The sequence below is a fragment of the Lonchura striata genome, chromosome 24 (genome assembly GCF_050655825.1).
Source record: "Lonchura striata isolate lonStrDom1 chromosome 24, ASM5065582v1, whole genome shotgun sequence".
NCBI classification, from domain to species: Eukaryota; Metazoa; Chordata; class Aves; order Passeriformes; family Estrildidae; genus Lonchura; species Lonchura striata.
Genome location: NC_140726.1, coordinates 650980 through 669452, shown reverse-complemented (window position 1 = coordinate 669452; position 18473 = coordinate 650980). Strand labels below are relative to the sequence as shown.

General features: G+C 43.0%; 1 protein-coding gene across 11 annotated transcripts; it reads left to right on the top strand.

The window, feature by feature from the left end:
• The first annotated feature begins 117 nt into the window (after positions 1–117).
• Positions 118–18221, top strand: NFRKB (nuclear factor related to kappaB binding protein). 11 transcript variants are annotated; one of them, XM_085560020.1, is made up of 27 exons: positions 118–222; positions 333–510; positions 900–1040; positions 1424–1625; positions 1717–1844; positions 2937–3111; positions 3274–3375; positions 3916–3989; positions 4400–4484; positions 4720–4900; positions 5091–5199; positions 5639–5765; positions 6750–6815; positions 7753–7832; positions 7913–7953; positions 8341–8398; positions 9212–9386; positions 9709–9815; positions 10258–10381; positions 10765–10841; positions 11468–11688; positions 12176–12464; positions 13120–13338; positions 13755–14531; positions 15394–15500; positions 16223–16358; positions 17087–18221. In XM_085560020.1, the coding sequence occupies exons 3-27, from the start codon at positions 918–920 to the stop codon at positions 17210–17212; spliced, it is 3909 nt and encodes a 1302-aa protein (XP_085416146.1). In that variant the 5' UTR covers positions 118–222; positions 333–510; positions 900–917; the 3' UTR covers positions 17213–18221. The 11 variants fall into 11 exon arrangements, with proteins under 11 accessions (XP_085416146.1, XP_021386742.2, XP_085416151.1 ...); XM_021531067.3 differs by having other exon boundaries at positions 8338–8398; XM_085560025.1 differs by lacking the exon at positions 1424–1625 and having other exon boundaries at positions 8338–8398.
• Positions 18222–18473: the final 252 nt, after the last annotated feature.

The window sequence follows — 18473 nt, the reverse complement described above, 5'->3', positions numbered from 1 at the left end:
CAGGACTGCAGTCAGGCCGTATGGATGTGTGACTGTCAGGTGGCTGCAGCATTCTACAGCTGCCGTATTTCCAGTGGAGCTAACACAGCTCTCCTGGAGGCCGCGGCGCCATCGGGGCCGGCCGCCGCTCGGGGCCGCGCGCAGGCGCAGTTCGGGGGGCGGGGCGTTCGCGCAGGCGCGGCAGCGCCGCCGCCTTCCGCCTTCGGCCGGGCCGCGTGAGGGGTATGAAATAAACCTGTTTTTCTGTTTTCTTCTCTGTCCCACCCTGTTTATTGTGGCGTTTTATTGCCCTTTTTTTTTTTATTTCGCGTGTTTTATGCGTTTCTTCGCAGCTCAGAGCGGTCCGGCTGTGTCGCGCCGGAGGGGACTGGGCTCCTGGCCCTGTCAGACCTTCAACCTGAGGCAAACCCCACCTTAGACCTGACCTTCGGTTCTGCCCCTTAAAACCGCCTTCAGGACTTAAATGTAGTCTGTCCTGCTGATTAGCAGTGTTGAAAACAGTTCCTGCAGGTGGGAAGGAAAGTGTGATGGGTCAGCTGTACTTCCCAACCTACCTGTCTGGAAAAGCACTTCTCCATTGGCATGACCTGTGTTGTAATTGAAGAGTAAATGCTTCTATATGAATGTTTTATGTATATATATGTGTGTGTGTGTATGTATAAATTTGATATATATATACATGTGTATGTATGTATACATGCATACACATATATATACAGATATATACAGATATATATGTATATATATGCATGCACAGGCCTGCAGGCCAACTCCATAGCTTCAATTTAAACAAACACCCATCAAAAGTGGGTCTTCTGTCACTCCTCACATCAGGATGGGTTTATCTGATGTATCTGGGTTTGGGATTTTTGTTTGTTGAGGGTTTTGCTGTCGTCCAGGAGCAGAAGGGCTGGAGGATGGATTCCCTGGATCACATGCTTACAGACCCCCTGGAGCTGGAGGGCAGTTGCACACGGATCATGGAGGACTGCATGCTGGGCACCACACGGGTCAGTCTGCCCGAGGACCTCCTGGAGGATGTGAGTAGTGCTGAGACACTTCACCTTATCATAACAACATGTTTAACTTTCTTTTTGGAGCTCATGGAGCAAACTGGAGAGGGGAGGTGTTTTTGACTACTTTGGGAAAAGTGTCAAGTGTTTGATTAATCTCAGGACAATCTCTTTTAAATCAATTCTGTTATGTTCTTATTACTTTTAAATTGCCTTTAAGAAGATTGTTACAAGCTTTGAATTTGTTTTCTTGTTAGTAGTATCAATTTCTTGACTTTTGCTTTTATACTCTACTGTTTCCTGTGTTTTCTAAAACACTGTCTCATGACTGGTGTTACTTAAAAATCGTCAAGGGCTAGAAAATGATCAAGGACATGGCTTTCTTTATTTTTTTTTCTTGCTTTCTTTAGCCTGAGATCTTCTTTGAGGTTGTCAGTTTGTCAACGTGGCAGGAGGTCCTGACAGATGAGCAGCAAGAGCACCTAAAAAAATTCCTGCCTCACTTCCCTGAGAACAACCGAGAGTATCAGAACAAACTTATCTCAGCACTGTTCAGTGGGGAGAACTTTTGGTTTGGAAACCCTCTGCACATTGCCCAGAAACTTTTCCGGGGTCAGTCAGCCTTGTGAGCTTCCCTGTGGGTTTGGGGCAAGTTCTCAGCGAGCAGTTGAAAACCCAGCTATGTGTTTTGTTTTTGTTACAGATGGACACTTCAATCCCGAGGTGGTGAAGTACCGGCAGCTCTGTTACAAGTCACAGTACAAGCGCTACCTGAGTGCCCAGCAGCAGTACTTCTACAGGCTGCTCAAGCAGATCCTCTCTTCCCGCAATGTGAGTGTGCTCTGGTATTTATTAAAAGTGTCTTTATTAAAAGTGCAGTCACAGTTCTCTGAGGCCTTTCCTTTAATGAACTGAATGAGTAATGCTTCTGGATTTTCCAGTGGGCCAGAGGGAACTCCAGACCCGTTGCTATATTTTCAGATTTTGGGTTGTATAATTCTTGTAGCTCTTATTTGTGTGACCCATCTTCTTTTCATGTCCACCTTGTTCCCACTTCCTGCATTTGCACATTTACACCTTACTATTTTCTTAACAAGTCATTCTGCCTTTGTTTGTTTACCATTTCTGAAGCAACTACAATTGCTAAATACAGTTAGAAAATATGTGGATCCAAACCTCTGATTCTCATTCCTGCAAATCCCTGGTAAAGTCTTCCTCTATGGATACTTCTGTGAGCAAATTTTTGCCAACTGAAATGTGTTTGTTGCTCATTTATCTTTCATTACACGTAGACATTGAAACATTTAGTATGTATGGATGAAGAAGATGTCTTTATAAAATGTCCTACAATGTTGGGGGAAATAGAGACTCCCAGAATGATTTGGGTTGGAAGAAACCTTAAAGCTCATCTCATTACAATCCCCTGCCATGGGCAAGGACACCTTTCACTAGACCAGGTTGCTTCTGCCCTTGAGCACTTAACAGGGATGGGGCATCCACAACTTAATTTGGCAACAGTATGAAATACATAGGAAGTTATTTTCTTTGTAACCATGAGAGGTAAAATGGTTTTTTCAAAGGACACATTGTTACATTGTTTGTGTGGAAACTATGCCTCACACCAATGATTTAAGTTCTTGTCAACACATCATGTAAAATGACAGATAGAGTTACATGTGCAGAAGAAGGTGCAGAAATTTCACCTCTTTTTTTCCTCCCCTTTATATGATAGTATAAAATGCTAGGTTTAAAATCTTGTGTGTGGCAGATACTGATCCTTCCTAATGTTCCCGTTGCACAGATCTGAGGTGCTGATGGCACCACATGGTAACCTTGCTGGAAGTTATCTGGGCTGGGCTTACCTGTCCTGGCTTACTGCACTGTAGCTGACATAGCTGTTGTCACATGAGTCTCTCCTTTCAGCACTTGCTGGAATTAGCCAGGAAAGGAGGCCCTGACATGACCCTAAGGAGAAAGTACTTCCCACCAACATACGACTCAGAAGAACGAGACAGACGGACGCATCGGCGCTACTTGAAGATCCTGAGGGAAGTGAAAGAGGAGTGTGGGGACACTACCTTGTCTTCTGATGAAGAAGGTAATGCCCTGGGCTGAACTGAAGACTCCAGGTGTGCATGGAAAAAGACACATTTTTGATTCTGGGCTCTACTTCCACTGGCTGGGATCTAATAAACACATGGTAATAGTTAAACAGATTGGTGATAGATCTTGCAGAAGTAAATTTATACCTCTGTTTTAGATCTAATCTCTTGGCCTCCAAGTTCTCCAGCACGTTGTTCAAGTCCACCAGTTCCACTGAGAGTGATCCCCACGTTGTCAACCTTGGACATGAAAACTGCAGGTGAGAACCAAACAAGGGGTCCATATGGATAGAGGGGGGAGAATTACCTGGAGACATTGCAGGAAATCACCTTTAAAATCTGTTGTTTGATGGGAAATCATGTGATGCTTCATTTTTGTAGTCTCCAGAATAGTTGGCTCTTTTCCCAATTTTATAATTTTCTTCTTCCAAGGCCAGTATTTGGACACAAGAGTCCTGGTTTCTGTAATATTACTGATTCCTCTGTCATATTTGGCCTTCAGTGGTTGAAGCATTAGCGTAGTCCAGTTCAAAATACTTAAGAATCCCTCCTATAGTGACTGTACTAAATTCTGCAAACTCTTCAAGCTGGTACTGGCTTCTTTTTCCTGCTTGTATCAGCAGTGAAGTCTGATGACTGAATGAAGCACTGGAATGAACAAATGAAGGAAGTTCATAGATGGAGAAATTTGTTACTGAAATTTGGAGGTTGCTGGAAGTGTAAATGGATAGAAAATGGCATTCTAAGAAGTGTGGACGGTAACAATAGTGGAAAACTGCAAATAATTATTTTCATTGCAGACAAGATAGAACTTGGGGAAAGTGATTTAAAGATGATGTTGAAGAAACACCATGAGAAACGAAAACGTCAGCCTGTAAGATGCTAAAAAGTCTTGGGGGGTGGGACCACATTTTAACTTTGATGTTTTTGTCTCTTTGCCATAAAGATCAGGGCACTTCTGAGTGACAAAATGATTGCTATTTTCTGTGTGCACCCACCCATTAGCTCTTTATTGCAACCTGGGTTCAATTGTCAGTGTATAGATGCAGCTCCTGGCCATATTTATCTTGGTAGAAGGATTTTGTAATTTTAGTTAGGTGTTTTGGAGGGACAAAATTTTAGATTAGAGTTAGAAGACTTCCAAATTTTATTGCAGTAAATAATTTAATAAGCTGATCCTGGTTGAGTTTGGTGCATTTTAGTACTTGGGTACTTCTTCACCTTGTTGCTGTCTTAAGACTTTGTCCTTTCTCAGTTTAATTTCTCTACCATTTTCCTGTGTAGGATCACCCTGATCTAGTCACAACAGACCTGACTCTTGAGGACATCATGACTCGAGTGAATGCTGGCAGGAAAGGTTCCTTAGCAAGTTGGTGGATCCTTTGCTTTTTTTATTTCACATATGTTGGTTTAAAAACTAGAGGTTTTCTGTTGAGGGGGAAAGTGAAGATTTATGACAGCAGCTGGAAAGGTGGAATGGTTGAGGTGTGAATGAGTGCACACAACATACATTTCTAGATACATACTTAAATAGTTTATGACTCTCAATAAGGTGTAGTAAGAAGCTGTCTAAGTATTCTTTTTAACTTTTATCCTATCTGAAGCCTTATTTGACATCGCAACCCTTAAGAAAAAGGTGAAGGACAAGGAAGATAAGAAAAAAAAGAAGCCAAGGATTATTAAATCTGAGGTGGAAGATTTGGCTGACTCTCTTGGCAATGCAGATGGACTCCCATCAATGTCTCAGGACTTTTCCCCTCTCCCCCTGTCATCTGTCAAAGAAGAGTAAGTGTTCCAGAGGGGCCTGAACACCTAGCATGTATGGAAAAGACATGTTTTAGCTCACGTTTTTGTGGGACTCTGGCAGGCTGTGTTTTCATGCGTTTGGGATGTGTAAAATATGTGATGTTCATCTTTGTATATGGAGGTGAATATTTACTCAGAGGACTTACTCTGCATTCTCTTTCTTTTGAAGACCTCTTGAAGATATGAAACCATGCCTTGAAATAAATGAAATATCATCCAGCTTCTTTTCCCTTCTTTTGGAGATACTGTTTCTGGAAGGACCTGCTATTCTCTCTGTGGTAAGGAGCCACCCACTTACTAGGAATCTTTGCAGGAAGCAAAATCAAAGAATAGAGGAGCTTATAGCTTTGTAATAGTGACTTTTCTCCAGACTTACTTTGCTGTAAATTACAAGATTTAGATTGCATATTAAAGAAATTAAACCCTGGGGGAGTGCTGCTACATTCTAGTTTTAACATGTTTCATGAGTTTAGTCAGTGGAATCTGTGAGTCTTTCCATTCCCATTCTAGAGATCATGGTTAGATATATTTTCTATATTAAGGGCAGAGATGGGGAAGTGTTTTCCCCTTCTTTGGTGCTGTGGTTACTTGAAAAAGTCAGGTGATTATTTCATGTACATGAAAACCTTTCTGTCCCCTGCATATGTTCAGCTGGTTTGCTTTCTGTGAAGACAGTCTTGTGAAATCATTAATAAAACTATTTTCTTTCCTCTTCAGCTTGAAGACAAAGTTCTTGATTGGCAGTCTTCTCATGCCAGTGCACTAAATAACTGGTTCTCCTTTGCCCCTAATTGGTCTGAATTGGTTTTACCTGCCTTGCAGTATCTGGCAGGTGATAGCAGAGGTAAGAAGAGATGTTAAAAATACTAATTGTGCTTGTTCCTCTGTTCTAGTCAGTGCTGGTTTGCATTATAGCTTGAATCAATTTTTCATTCATTGCCACAAAAAATCCTTGTATTGTTGGCAGTGTTTCTGTGAGAGGCTGTTTGGCTGACATGTCTTGGTTGTGGTTGACTTGTTTTGCATGTGGATAATAGATAAGACCCAGCATGATTCCCAAGTATGAAATTTCCTCTAGACAGTCAATTTCTCATGTTCTGATCATGGCTTCAGGTAGGGTGTTTGAAGCAGGAAGGAATTAGTCTCTTGCCCCACAGTGTGAAGTTGTAGTTGTCTTTGGAGGTAATAAAAATCAAACTAGATGATGCCCTGAGCAATCCACTGAAACATGAGGTTGACCCACTTTGGGCTTGGGCCAGCTGAGTTTTTGCCATTCCTTTCAAACTGAATTATTCTGTGGTTCTAATTTGCTTAGTGGGAAGTTTTAAAGGCAGAGACAGATTTTGGTGGCCTTGCAGCATATTGTCCATAATGCTGGTGAATACTCAATAAATCTCAAGTTCTCTTCCCGTGAGCCCATGAATTTTCACTGTACAATAACAGTCCCTGGGGCCTCATATTTCTTTTTCCTCTTCAGCTTGAAGATAAAGTTCTCAACTGGCAATTCTCTCATCCCATTTTCTCATCTGAACATGGTGAACAGCAGGAACAGGCTCTGCGCTGACAGCCTGTTGTTGGAAGGCTCATTATCCTGTTCTGTTCTTTCCTTGTGATTGCCCTTACACTCTGAGATGCTCACCTTCACAAGGTGATAAAGGGATCCTATCCCCTTCCCAGGGGCAAGGATAAATTTAGAGATGCACTTACATAATCATTTAAAATGCTCTCTGTCACTGTGAGTCTTTCACTTGACAGTTTGCATAACCACAGTAGGATTTTGAGGTTGGACAATGGTATAATGTCCCGACATGTACATTTGTCACTGTAGATGCTCCTTCCAGCTTCTCACCTTTTGTTGAATTCAAGGAGAAAACTCAGCAGTGGAAATTGCTTGGTGAGTACCTTGTGTTCTTCTATGATGTGTACTATAGTAATGGTTTATTGTTTTCTCTAGGACTTTACTTTTCATCTTTCTGCAGCCTGGAGAGAAACAGAGCTGTTAATTCCATGGTTAGGCATTTTCTTTTCTTTCAGTTGAGGTAATATATGTTTTGGATTTGAGGTGTTCATAAGTATTGGCAGCAGACAGAGCATAAATGAACAAAGGCACTGGGCTGTATTTCTTTCTGTTGCTGACTTAACTATGTTTGTCAACCTTTAAATTTGTCTGAACACCTTCATATTTTCCTTTCTGTAGAGCATGCCTTCTAATGATTCAGAGTAATTGGTAATTATTACAATTGCAAAGGAATTAAGCTTTTCTGTAGAGCAAACTGATACTATTCTCATTTTTAAAAGTGGGAACCAAAGAGCAACTTAATGATCAATGTGCTCAGACTCATACTGATTGAACTACACATGATCTGTGTTTATGTTCATTCCTTTAGTTACTACACAGAATTTTTCATTCTTAACTGTGGTGATTCTAGTGGTTATATTTGCAGCTTCAACCTGGAGATATATGCAGTCAGGAAGCTTTTCCTCTGATCCCCTTTCACAGTTTTTGGTGGAGGTTATGTAGGCAAGTGTTTCTGCTCATGGATTCAGTAACTGGGATTACTTTGGAGAGTGGGAACAGGTGACTGTATCCCAAACAGCATCTTGCCTTCTGTGCTAGGAGTTGAAGCACCATCTTTTGTACCAGCACAGGGGAATCACTGGGATTTAGCATTTCCTAAGTCTGGAGGTGTTCAAATATTGCAGTTTGAACATCTGTGACTAGTGATGCATTGAGGAGATAAGGGGAACAGGAGAGGACTGCGAATTACAAGCATCTGGCTTCCTAAGAATTAAAAGAGTTCTGTTTTTACATTTTTGTGGTTTCTTACTAGGAAGTTACCAAGATCATGAGAAGGAACTGGCAGCACTGTTTCATCTCTGGCTGGAGACCAAAGACCAGACCATTTTCAAAGTGCGTGAGATAAAAATTACCTTCTTGGAGCACAAAACCTGACTGTGTTTTACCCAACATTGACATTTCTTTCTCAATAGGAAAATGAAGACAGTTTGGATGCCATGCCACTGCCCAGAGTGTAAGTGTGTAACACTGAAAGCTTTTGCAGTGCTGCTGAAGCTGTGAGATTTGGGCCTTGTGCCTCTGGATCTTAAAATAAAACAATTCTACAGGGACAGGAGAAAATTTGATAGTTTGGATTTATAAGTGCAGTAACTGGACTTCATGAAATTGACTAATTTTATCCAAGTTCACATATATTATCAGAGCAAAGCTGCAGTCTAGCTTGCTTGACTTCAGGTAGTGCACACAGCATATTTTAAGATCTCTTTGGGGCTTACTTTTGTTACCATAAATGCTTTAAGGATTTGTTTGGAAGAATATGCAGAAGGATGAGGTGATTAATTGTTTGGGACTGTTGTGGACTTCTTGTGCTCAGAACTGATGGTGACCTTTGTTTCAGAAGGACTGACTATGTAGTCCGGCCTAGCACTGGAGAGGAGAAACGGGTGTTTCAAGAGCAAGTAAGAAGAGAATCTTCATTTTAAAGGCACTTGTTAAAACAGTTGGCCACTAAATCAGGAGAATTTGTGTAGGATGGCAGTTTTATGCTCTAAACAAATGTAGTTAATGTGAAGAATTGATATGTTGCTTCTGCTTTGAAGTCAGTATCTTGGCCTTGCATAAAAGTTGCTAATGACATAGCCTTGTTTCAAAACCATCAGTATTTCCAGTGGGTAAAATGAATTTGGTAAATACTAATTGGGTAAAATTAATGAAATTTATAGTGTCAGTTGGTTGTGCCAACCCCTCGGTCTCCTTTGCCATCCCTCTCCATCCCCCACTTACCTCTTTATTTTTTGGGCATGTATATGTGCAAGCAAAAAATAAGTGTCAATAAGTGCACCCATCCAGTTAGTTATCTTACCTGTTGATGCAAGTGGGAATTAGAGGGAAAGCACATGATGGGGATTCTTCTCCCATCTCTCCATGTGCTGTCTGCAGAACTTATAATTTAAATTTTGGACATTTCTCTTCAGCCAGATAAAGGGAGGAGGGGGACAGAAGATGCATCTCTTGTATTTCTGGCACCTCTCTAGTCTGTGCAGCTGCTTGACAGTGAATGTGTTGCACCTGCACACCTTGCTTAGGTGGAGTGTTGTACTTTGCATGAACTAGTTTGTGATTTTCTTGATCCAAAATAAGTTTATATAGCGGTATTTGAGCGTTTAGTTTAAAAAGGCTTTCTCTAGAGAATGAAAACTTACTTGGTAATATGACATAAGGCTTTGCTGTATGTTTCCTGGTAAAGTCAGTGCTCATTTGTCCATCTCCAGGAGCGTTACCGTTACAGCCAGCCCCACAAAGCCTTCACCTTCCGGATGCATGGCTTTGAGTCAGTTGTTGGTCCTGTGAAGGGGGTGTTTGACAAGGAAACCTCTTTAAACAAAGCCCGGGAACATTCTCTCCTGCGCTCAGACAGACCAGCATATGTCACCATTTTATCCCTTGGTAAGGTCATGGCTAGAAAAGCTTTTCTAAAGAAGAAAATCATTCCTCTGACCCCTATAACACCTACTTCAGGAATCTGTATTGGGGTTGAAAGCTTTTCCTCAAATTCATCACTATTAGCACAAAGTTGGCACAGTTGATGTATTTTTAAATGATCCCTTATAATCTCTCCTTCTATTTTTGAGGGACTTTTGGGGCTTTTGAGCAAGTAGGCACTGTGACAGCAAGGGTAATAGGGCAGTCCCAGATTTCATCTGATGGAGTACCTGAGTACTGCTGTCCAGTTACAGCTGGAAGTTTAAGCTCTGGTTTTGTGTTTCAGTTCGTGATGCTGCTGCTCGCCTTCCTAATGGGGAGGGAACTCGAGCTGAAATCTGTGAGCTGCTCAAAGATTCCCAATTCCTAGCTCCAGATGTCACAAGTGCACAGGTAAGTTGGATGTCATGTCTGGCCTCAGATTCTCATAAAATACACTCCGGGCAGTATTCAGTGGCAAAGGCCCAATAGTTTTTATGCTGCTGTGATGAGCAAAAGGAAGCTAGCTGTATACTACTATGATGAGCTGCTGCAAATCTGTGCCAACTTTGGATGATGAAAAGCCAGCTAGAAAAGCCACAGAGTTAACAAAGTCATAGAGCTGCTCACATTTTAGATTGAGGAACCGTCAATTTTCAGAGCTTTGGTGGAAGCTCCATTTAACCCAAGGTGGCAAACACCATCCTGTGCTGCAATATCTGCCCTCAGTCACATCTCATTCAGAGATTGTTCACAGCTTACTCAGGTTTTATACCAAATAGGATCATGTTTCTATTTGTCAGTCTTGGCTAGTCCAGCAAAGGATATCTTGTAATCTGTGAATTCTGAACTTCAGGTTAACACTGTTGTTAGTGGTGCTCTGGACCGATTGCATTATGAGAAAGATCCCTGTGTGAAATACGATATTGGGCGGAAGTTGTGGATCTACCTGCACCGGGACAGGAGCGAGGAAGAGTTTGGTACGTTTGGGTTGGTGATATCTTAAGAATTAAAAATGTTTATAAAAATGGACAATGAACATTAATTTGTCAGTGTAGCTTTTTTTCTTAGTCAGTTTGCTTATGTTGTTAACTCCTTCAGCACTTAAACCCAGTCTGAGAGAGCAGTGTGTCACTTTGAAGCATTTGTTTGAAAAATACCATCCCAAGAACTGCAGATGTATGTTCTTATGTGTCTTATTTTCAGCCTTTTTGGCTAATTTACTAGATGTTTTTCTTTGCACTGTTACATGACTGTGTGTTTAATCCCTTGTCTGAAGAAGAATCCGCACCTCTTACCTAGCCTCTTCCTTAAATGAGTCTGCTTGTGTTCAGGAGCTCTAACCATTAATTTGTCCTTGCAGAACGGATCCATCATGCTCAAGCTGCTGCAGCAAAGGCCAAGAAGGCTCTTCAGAAGCCAAAACCTCCAGCTAAAACGGTAGATTTCTTTGCTCAGGGTTGCACAGCTGCTTTTGGGATTGAGAAGGAGATTAGTTTTAATTTAATCCATAAATTCTGCATCCATAGCAAGTGATGAAAATTACCACATTTGAGTTAGCAATTTATGATGTGTATGAATCAGTCAGTGCACAAAATAAACAGGGAGAGAGGGAACTTTCCCTCCACACAGCTTCTACTGCTAGCCTCTCATCTGTGCTCCCTATCAAAGGGATGGTCTTCCAGATCTAGTTTTGAGATTAATTTGTAACAGAGTGTCTGGAACACGTCTGTTCTCCTCCTTGCTTTGCGGAAACCGTCAGGGTTTGGATGTCTGATATTAAATATTTCTGAAGTACTTGTCTATTGACACATTAACCAAGGTGGAAGTCTGCATGTTCTGAATGTTTGTCACAACTCAGGTGCACTTTTCCCTGAGAGCAGGAGAAGCCAAACACACCAATTCATCCAGGACTGTAGCTGGGCAAAGGCAGTCAGTCATGTTTGATATGATTTAACAGCAGAGCCATTCACCACCATACAGAAGTCAGGTTGAAGTACTCAGCCTACTGTAAGGTGCAGCAATTAACCCCAGATATTGTGATGCTGGATGTGGTTTCTTTGTAGAAGTCAAGTAGCAAGGAGAGTACTGTGAAAGCCCTCCCCACCAGCACAGCAGAACCTAGTCAGCTGAGCCTCAGTGACTCCAGCATGCCACCAACTCCTGTGACTCCAGTGACACCAACTGCCCCTGCATTGCCAGCAACACCCATCTCACCCCCACCGGTGTCTGCGGTTGGCAAGAGTGTATCTGGTGCTGGGTCAGAGCCAGCAAAACCCAGCCAGAGGTACTGCTTCTGTCCCCTATGTCACTTGGGAATGCTGCTGGCTGTTTTTCAGTAATTTGTATAATTCAGTAATGAGGGAGTTGGAGTTATTTAGCCTGGAGAAGAGGAGGGTCAGGGGTGACTTTACCACTCTCTGTAACTCCCTGAAAGGAGGTTGGAGGCTGGTGAGAGTTGGACTCTTCACCCAGGAAACAGCAGCATGACAAGAGTGCATAGTCTCAAGCTGTACTAGGGGAGGTTCAGGTTGGGCATCAGGAGAAGTTTCATCACGAAGCATGATTAGACATTGGAAGAGGTTGCCCAGGTAAGTGGTAGAGTCTCCATCCCTAGAAGTGACCAAGGACAAAGTGTTCTGGGCTGGGTGACAAGGTGGGATCAGTCACAGGTTGGACTCAATGATCGCAGAGGTCTTTTCCAACCTCAGTGATTCTGTGGTTGTGTGAATTTCCTACATCTTTGCTGACCTACAGGCTCTGTCTTTCTGCAGCCTTCTCCTGGTGTCTTCTCCCACCATGCCCCAGCTGGGGACATTGCTGTCCCCAGCTCAGAGCTCACAGGTGCAGCCGGGGCCAGCACCCACCCCGCGTGTGGTCAGTCACAGCAGCTCTTCAGGCCTGCCACAGGTCCGTGTGGTCACTGCCCAATCCAGCCTCCCAGCTATGTCCCAGCAAGCCCCAGTGGTCACCCAGCAGCAGCAGCAGCAGCAGCAGCAGCCCACGTCAGTGCCTCAAATCCGTATTCCAGCTACAGCCACACAAACCAAAGTGCTCCCTCAGGTGAGTTGGAAGGGGTAGAGTATCTGACATCTAATCTGACTTGTGGTGTTCTGGTGTGATACACAGGCATTCTGTGCTTATTTGGAGCATGCGCTAACTGTAGGCACGAGCACAGAAACAGTTTTACATATGCAATACTGTTCAGTGCTCTGTTTTTCATGTAGTTACCTGGCGTCATTAAATTGTGCATTACATAAAAAGGCCATAGAACTTAGAATCACAGAATCATTAAGCTTGGAAAAGACTGTCAAGATCATCAAGTCCGGCCATGAACACAGCAACTACTATGTTCACTACTAAACCATATCCTTAAGTGCATGGTCCACACATTTTTTTGAATGCTTCCAGGGATGGTGACTCCACCACTGCCCTGGGCAGTCTGTTCCAATGCTATACAACCCTTTCCATGGAAAGAAATTTCCTAACATCCAAGTTAAACTCCCTGGTGCAACTCGAGGGTAATTCCTCTTGTCCTGTCATTTATTACCTGGAAAAAGAAACTGACACCCACCTTACTACAATTCCAAGCAGTTGGAATCCTTGCAAGAGAATTCTTGTGAACTCCCCTGAACTTGCAAGCTAACACAATACCAAGAATCACTAGACCGTTCCTACTGTGGTAGTCTGCCCATAGTCTTCCTCCTCTCTTCTATAGGCTGTGATGACTCTGCCTGTAAAAGCTCAAAGTAGCCCTGTGCAGGTGCCAAGAGCAGGAAGCTCCATGGCCAGCCAGGCAGGTATCACTGTAACAGGACTGCCTGCGATGCCCAGCCCTGCTGTGAAGCCAGTGACCAGCTCTCCAGGCAGTTCTGCTGCCAGCACCTCCTCCACCACTATTATTCAGAATGTGGCTGGCCAGAACATCATCAAGCAGGTGAGAGGAAGGGAGAGACTTGGAATTGGGCTCCACAACCTGATTGTTTCCTGTTGTGCAGATGTGAACATTTGGGAGCTATAATGCTGTGTGAGTTGATGGACTGTGTGGGCTGACACAGTTACTGGTTTTGTTTTCACATGCAGGTGAAAAATATGTTTGTGCAGGTTCTTTAGTGATCTCTTCTTCATTTTGTTTGGAAAAGAAACCAGTCCCACCAGTATTTCCTATTTCAGATGGGATTTGGAATGCCATCTGATAAACAACCAGACCCATTTTCATTAGTGTACTAACTGCTAGTCTTATTCCACTTGCATTCTAGTGGGAGCAAATATCATCCTGTTGGGAAGTTCTGCTTTGAGTGTGCCTTGGACCTTGTCCCAGTTTAATGGAACCATTTCTCTGATCTCTCACAGGTGGCTATTACAGGACAACTTGGCGTGAAGACCCAGGCTGGAAGTGGCATCCCACTCACAGCAACCAATTTTCGGATCCAAGGGAAGGATGTGTTGCGCCTGCCCCCATCCTCCATCACCACAGACGCGAAGGGACAAACGGTGCTGCGCATCACTCCAGATATGATGGCCACCCTGGCCAAGTCTCAAGTCACTACTGTCAAACTGACTCAGGACCTCTTCACAGCAGCTGCAGGAAGCAGTGCTGGTGGGAAAGGCATCTCTGCAACTTTGCATGTGACATCCACCCCTGTCCAGACTGCTGAGTCTTCAGCCAAGACAAGCACGGTGTCTCCTGCCTCTACCAGCTCAGCCGGAGGCACCGTGGTTAAAGTGACTCCTGACTTAAAGACTGCAGAGCCGACAAGTTCTGCTTTCCGCCTGATGCCTGCCCTGGGTGTGACAGTGGCAGACCAGAAGAGCAAAGCCATAACCACGGTGGCATCCACAGAGGCCAAGCCAGCTGCCACGATCAGAATTGTGCAGGGGCTGGGGGTGATACCCCCCAAAGCCGGGCAGACCATAACTGTAGCCACTCATGCTAAGCAGGTGCAGTCGTCCTCGGCGGTGAGCATTGCTGGCACAGGCCACACCTCCTTACCCACCGTGAGTGCCACAGTGTCCAAAGCAGTTGCTGTGGCCTCAGGAGCTGCGGGAACCCCCATAAACATTGGCACAGGAGCCACAGCTGTGCGGCAGGTGCCTGTCAGCACCACAGTGGTATCTACATCCCAGGCAGTGAGTAATGCCGAGTTCTCACTGGGGGTGGGGAAAGAAGGGGGGTGCCAAAATACAGTGATGTTCTATGGCTGAAAACTGCTCTTTGCATCCACAGAGACTCAAATTAATATGGCAGTCATACAATGGTTGTATTTAGGTAGTAAATTTTAGGTTGTAAAGGACATTAAAGCTCATTCAGTGCCATCCCTTGCCATGGGTAGGGATGCTGCCAACTAGATCGGGATGCTCCAAGCCTCATCCAACCTGGCCTTGAACACTTCCAGGGATGGGGCAGCCACAACTTGTATTCTGGGTATGAATCTGCAACTCATTTCATGGTGTTCAAATTGCAGCTAAATGCCCCCAAAAAGTCAGATACTTCCCTTATCTCCTTTTTAAAGTGAATGAAATAAACTGCACATCTGAAGTCCTGCCTCATGCAGCTCTGTGTCTCATGCAGCCCACACCTTAGCAATAATTTCCCTTGGAATGGTATCATAGAACATTCAGAACTAGAAGTGCTTGTTACTTAAGTATTAAGTTTTTTACTGATTTTGCCCTTTAATGCTATTTTAGTGCCCAAATCTGAAGGCACCATAAACTGTACTGTGGTTACATAAGCTAAATGACACGATTGTTTCCTAAGGATGAAAATCATAGATCCTGTGGTGCAAAGATTATGTGGATTCTCAGGGTCCAGGCAGCTGCATAGTGAATGAGAGGGAGGTGAATTTTAAGGAGCCTGAACTGGAGCACCGATTCCATCAGCAAAGATGCTGCTGGTTTCTGCTCACAGGACTCCCACAAAGCAGCAGATGTTGTCAAGCAGCTTTTCTGCTGAGCTTCCCATGGCTCCTCATGTGTTCTTCCCATTCCCTAGGGCAAATTTCCAACACGGATCACAGTACCCCTGTCAGTGATCAGCCAGCCAGTGAAGGGCAAGAGCGTGGTCACTGCCCCCATCATCAAGGGCAACCTTGGTACCAAGTGAGTGCTTTGCATCTTGTAGTTTTGCTTTAGAAATCAGCTGAGGAAGGTCTGTGGAGCAATCAGACAGAGGCTGGAATAGGATTCCAGTCTGTGAACAGGCCCATCAGCTGCAAGAAACTGAGTGGATATGGTGTCTGCAATGAGATTGCAATTTTTAGTTATTTATTTTGGGACACGGGTTCTAGCAAATACACCGAAGAAGAAACATTCTGTGTCTTGAAATCAGCTGTTCAATTCTTTCTGTGTGTTTGAGCAAGAATTAACACACTGAAGAATACGTGTAATCTGAGGCCATCTCTCCATTCAAGAGAAGTTAACTGCCTTAGTGAGAATTCCTCTGGCATTCAGATATTGAAGGCTTTTTGTTAATTCTTCCATAAATTCTGATAGTGTCTCCCTTAGTTAATATTTCATGTACTCAGCTGTTTCCCGCATTGAGAAGTGTTCAGGTCTGATCAGGCTAACCCAGTGTATGCATGGTCCAGAGTTAATGGGTGTGATTTGTGTGCTAAATTAATTCTCTGTCAGTTATAAATACTGACATAAGCTTTTCGCTAGTACATTTGCCAGTTTTATGTGGGGAAAAAAAACCCACCACTTAAAATGGTTAGTACATGTGGTAGAACTATAATCTACTAGCAATTGAAGAATGGTTTGGAGTTGGAAAGATTGAGCCTCCTGTGCTGTTTACTAACCTTTCAACAATTATTTTTCCTTAGCATCAGTGGATTAGGCAGAAATATTATCCTGACTACAATGCCAGCAGGGACTAAACTGATTGCTGGGAACAAACCTGTGAGTTTTCTGACTGCACAGCAACTACAGCAGCTGCAGCAGCAAGGCCAAGCCACACAGGTAAGGGCACGTAGAATGGTCATTCTATTTGCTTTTTAATGACCTAACATCTTCTTGAGGACTTTACACTGGATACATGGGGTTGCGGAAAAAAACAGGCACACATCTTGGTCGTAGTGCCTGCATTAAGCACATGGAATCCATCATCACCTTTACATTCTCTACATCCAAATAAAGTTTTAAAATGCTTTTGAAGCATTGCCAGTATAAGGAATGTAAAACCAAAGTTCCTGTCAGGATTTTTCTGTACAGTCTTTGTAGTGCTTTGTACTTTGGCTTTTGTGGGTTACTTTTTCTTGAAGAAATCACATAACTGCTTTGCATATCCATTGTTCTGTCTGGAAACTTAGTGATCCATAATTCCAAATAATTAATCTGCATTGACAGCTGATATTGACAAGTCTGTAGAAGTGAGATATTCAATGGATCCAAGTCCTTCTTCTGAAAATGCATAAAGGCAGCTGACATACAGGTTTTTATTCAAACTAGTTTTCAAGCCTTCCTCTCTAATCTGGAAATCTCCTGTCACCATCTCATGTGGGCAGTGGATGAAATTATCTTCTTATGACATATTTTGTTCTGGCAGTGTTTTTGGTGCTTGATGTCATTCGAGTAACTGAGTTTTTGTTGGCAGCAGAGGCAGGTACTTCACCAGAGTACAGTGTAAGTGCAGTCATTGTGTCACCAGGTTGTTCCTGAGACGAGTTATTTCTTTCAATTTCACACAGGTGCGAATTCAAACAGTTCCAGCCTCCCATCTCCAGCAGGGAACAGTCTCTGGCTCAACTAAAGCAGTGTCCACTGTGGTTGTGACAACAGCTCCATCTCCAAAGCAGACTCAGGATCAGCTGTAAACACTGGTTTGAACATGGATCACTTTCTAAGAACTTCCCTGAGCCTGTTGTCATCCTCTATCCAACCAACCACCTGTGGCTGCCTAACCCCAGCCATGGCTTGGAATTGGACTGGGTTCTGCCCTTGCTTCTCCAGGGTCAGCACTGCCATGTCTGGGTAGAAATTCCACAGGAAAAAAAAACAAAACATGCTGTACCTGCAAAACAAAATGTTTCAATCCAGATGTGTAAATCCAGGTCCTGTAGAATTGATGATGTAAGGAATGTCTTGCTGTTCTTTGTACTTTTTTCATCCAAAGGACTTCCAGCAAATACAGTTCCTGTGCACTTTCAGTTGTAGACAAATTAGTTATCCTGGATCTTCATTAAGCTGGGAAGGTTGCTTGGAAGGGGTTATTCAGTGGCTTTTCAAAGTCATTGAGAAGATATCTGCTTTTACTGGAGTCTAGCTGTCACTACTGTTACCTAGTGACTCAGGATGGTGTCTTTTACACCAGAGTTACTGTAACTCACATTCATGTCAGGTTACTGTCAAAGACAGGGTGATAGTCAAAGTGGTTTTTTTCTGTAATAGAGTGAGTGACCATGGAGGAGAGGGAAATGAGATACAAGTCTGTCAGCAAATGGGACTGTATTGGAAAAGAAAAAGTTGATGTTCACAAAAAAGATCCTCTTTTAGCTTTCTTCAACATAGAAACCTTTTTATCAGTGGAAACAAACTGTACCTTGGTTTAAAAGGTTGGAATATGTTTTAAAATACGCCCAAACTGTTGTCTCTTGGGTTCTGAAGAAATACTTCAAGCCACGACCCTGGCTGTTAGTTTTGGTTTTACTTTTGCTGTTTTATCTGTCTATGTAAATATTTTTGAATTTTGCACATACTGGAGATGAATTCGTGACTGTTCTGACATGACCTTGAAACTGAATGAGATCAAAAGATGTGCTGAATGAGATCAAAATATGTCCATCAAAAGATGGAGAAGAATAAAAGTGTAGAAAGTCTTACAGATCTCTGCCATATCATTTGGTTCTCTACAACGTGTTTTGGTACAGTCATTGTCCAGCTTGCCAAGGGCTAATAGCCTGTCCATCTTCTTGATAATATTGTTCTTTTTAACCTAGTCTTTTTTTTGTAGGCTTTTTTTTTTTTTTTAAGATGTGGTTTGCTCCAAGTTATATATTATAGAATATAATATATTTAAAGAACCCAGTTGTACAGTTAAGGACTGTTGTGGTTGGAGCTCTGTGTGTGTTTCTCTGG

What these genes read in the sequence shown, in the direction of transcription:
- NFRKB (XM_085560017.1), top strand. Translation starts at nt 690, where the DNA reads ATGTATACATGCATACACATATATATACAGATATATACAGATATATAT. An exon ending in GCCATGCCACTGCCCAGAGT is followed by an intron (nt 7,954 to 8,337) that starts GTAAGTGTGTAA and finishes CCTTTGTTTCAG; the next exon opens with AAGGACTGACTATGTAGTCC. An exon ending in CAAAACCTCCAGCTAAAACG is followed by an intron (nt 10,842 to 11,467) that starts GTAGATTTCTTT and finishes GTTTCTTTGTAG; the next exon opens with AAGTCAAGTAGCAAGGAGAG.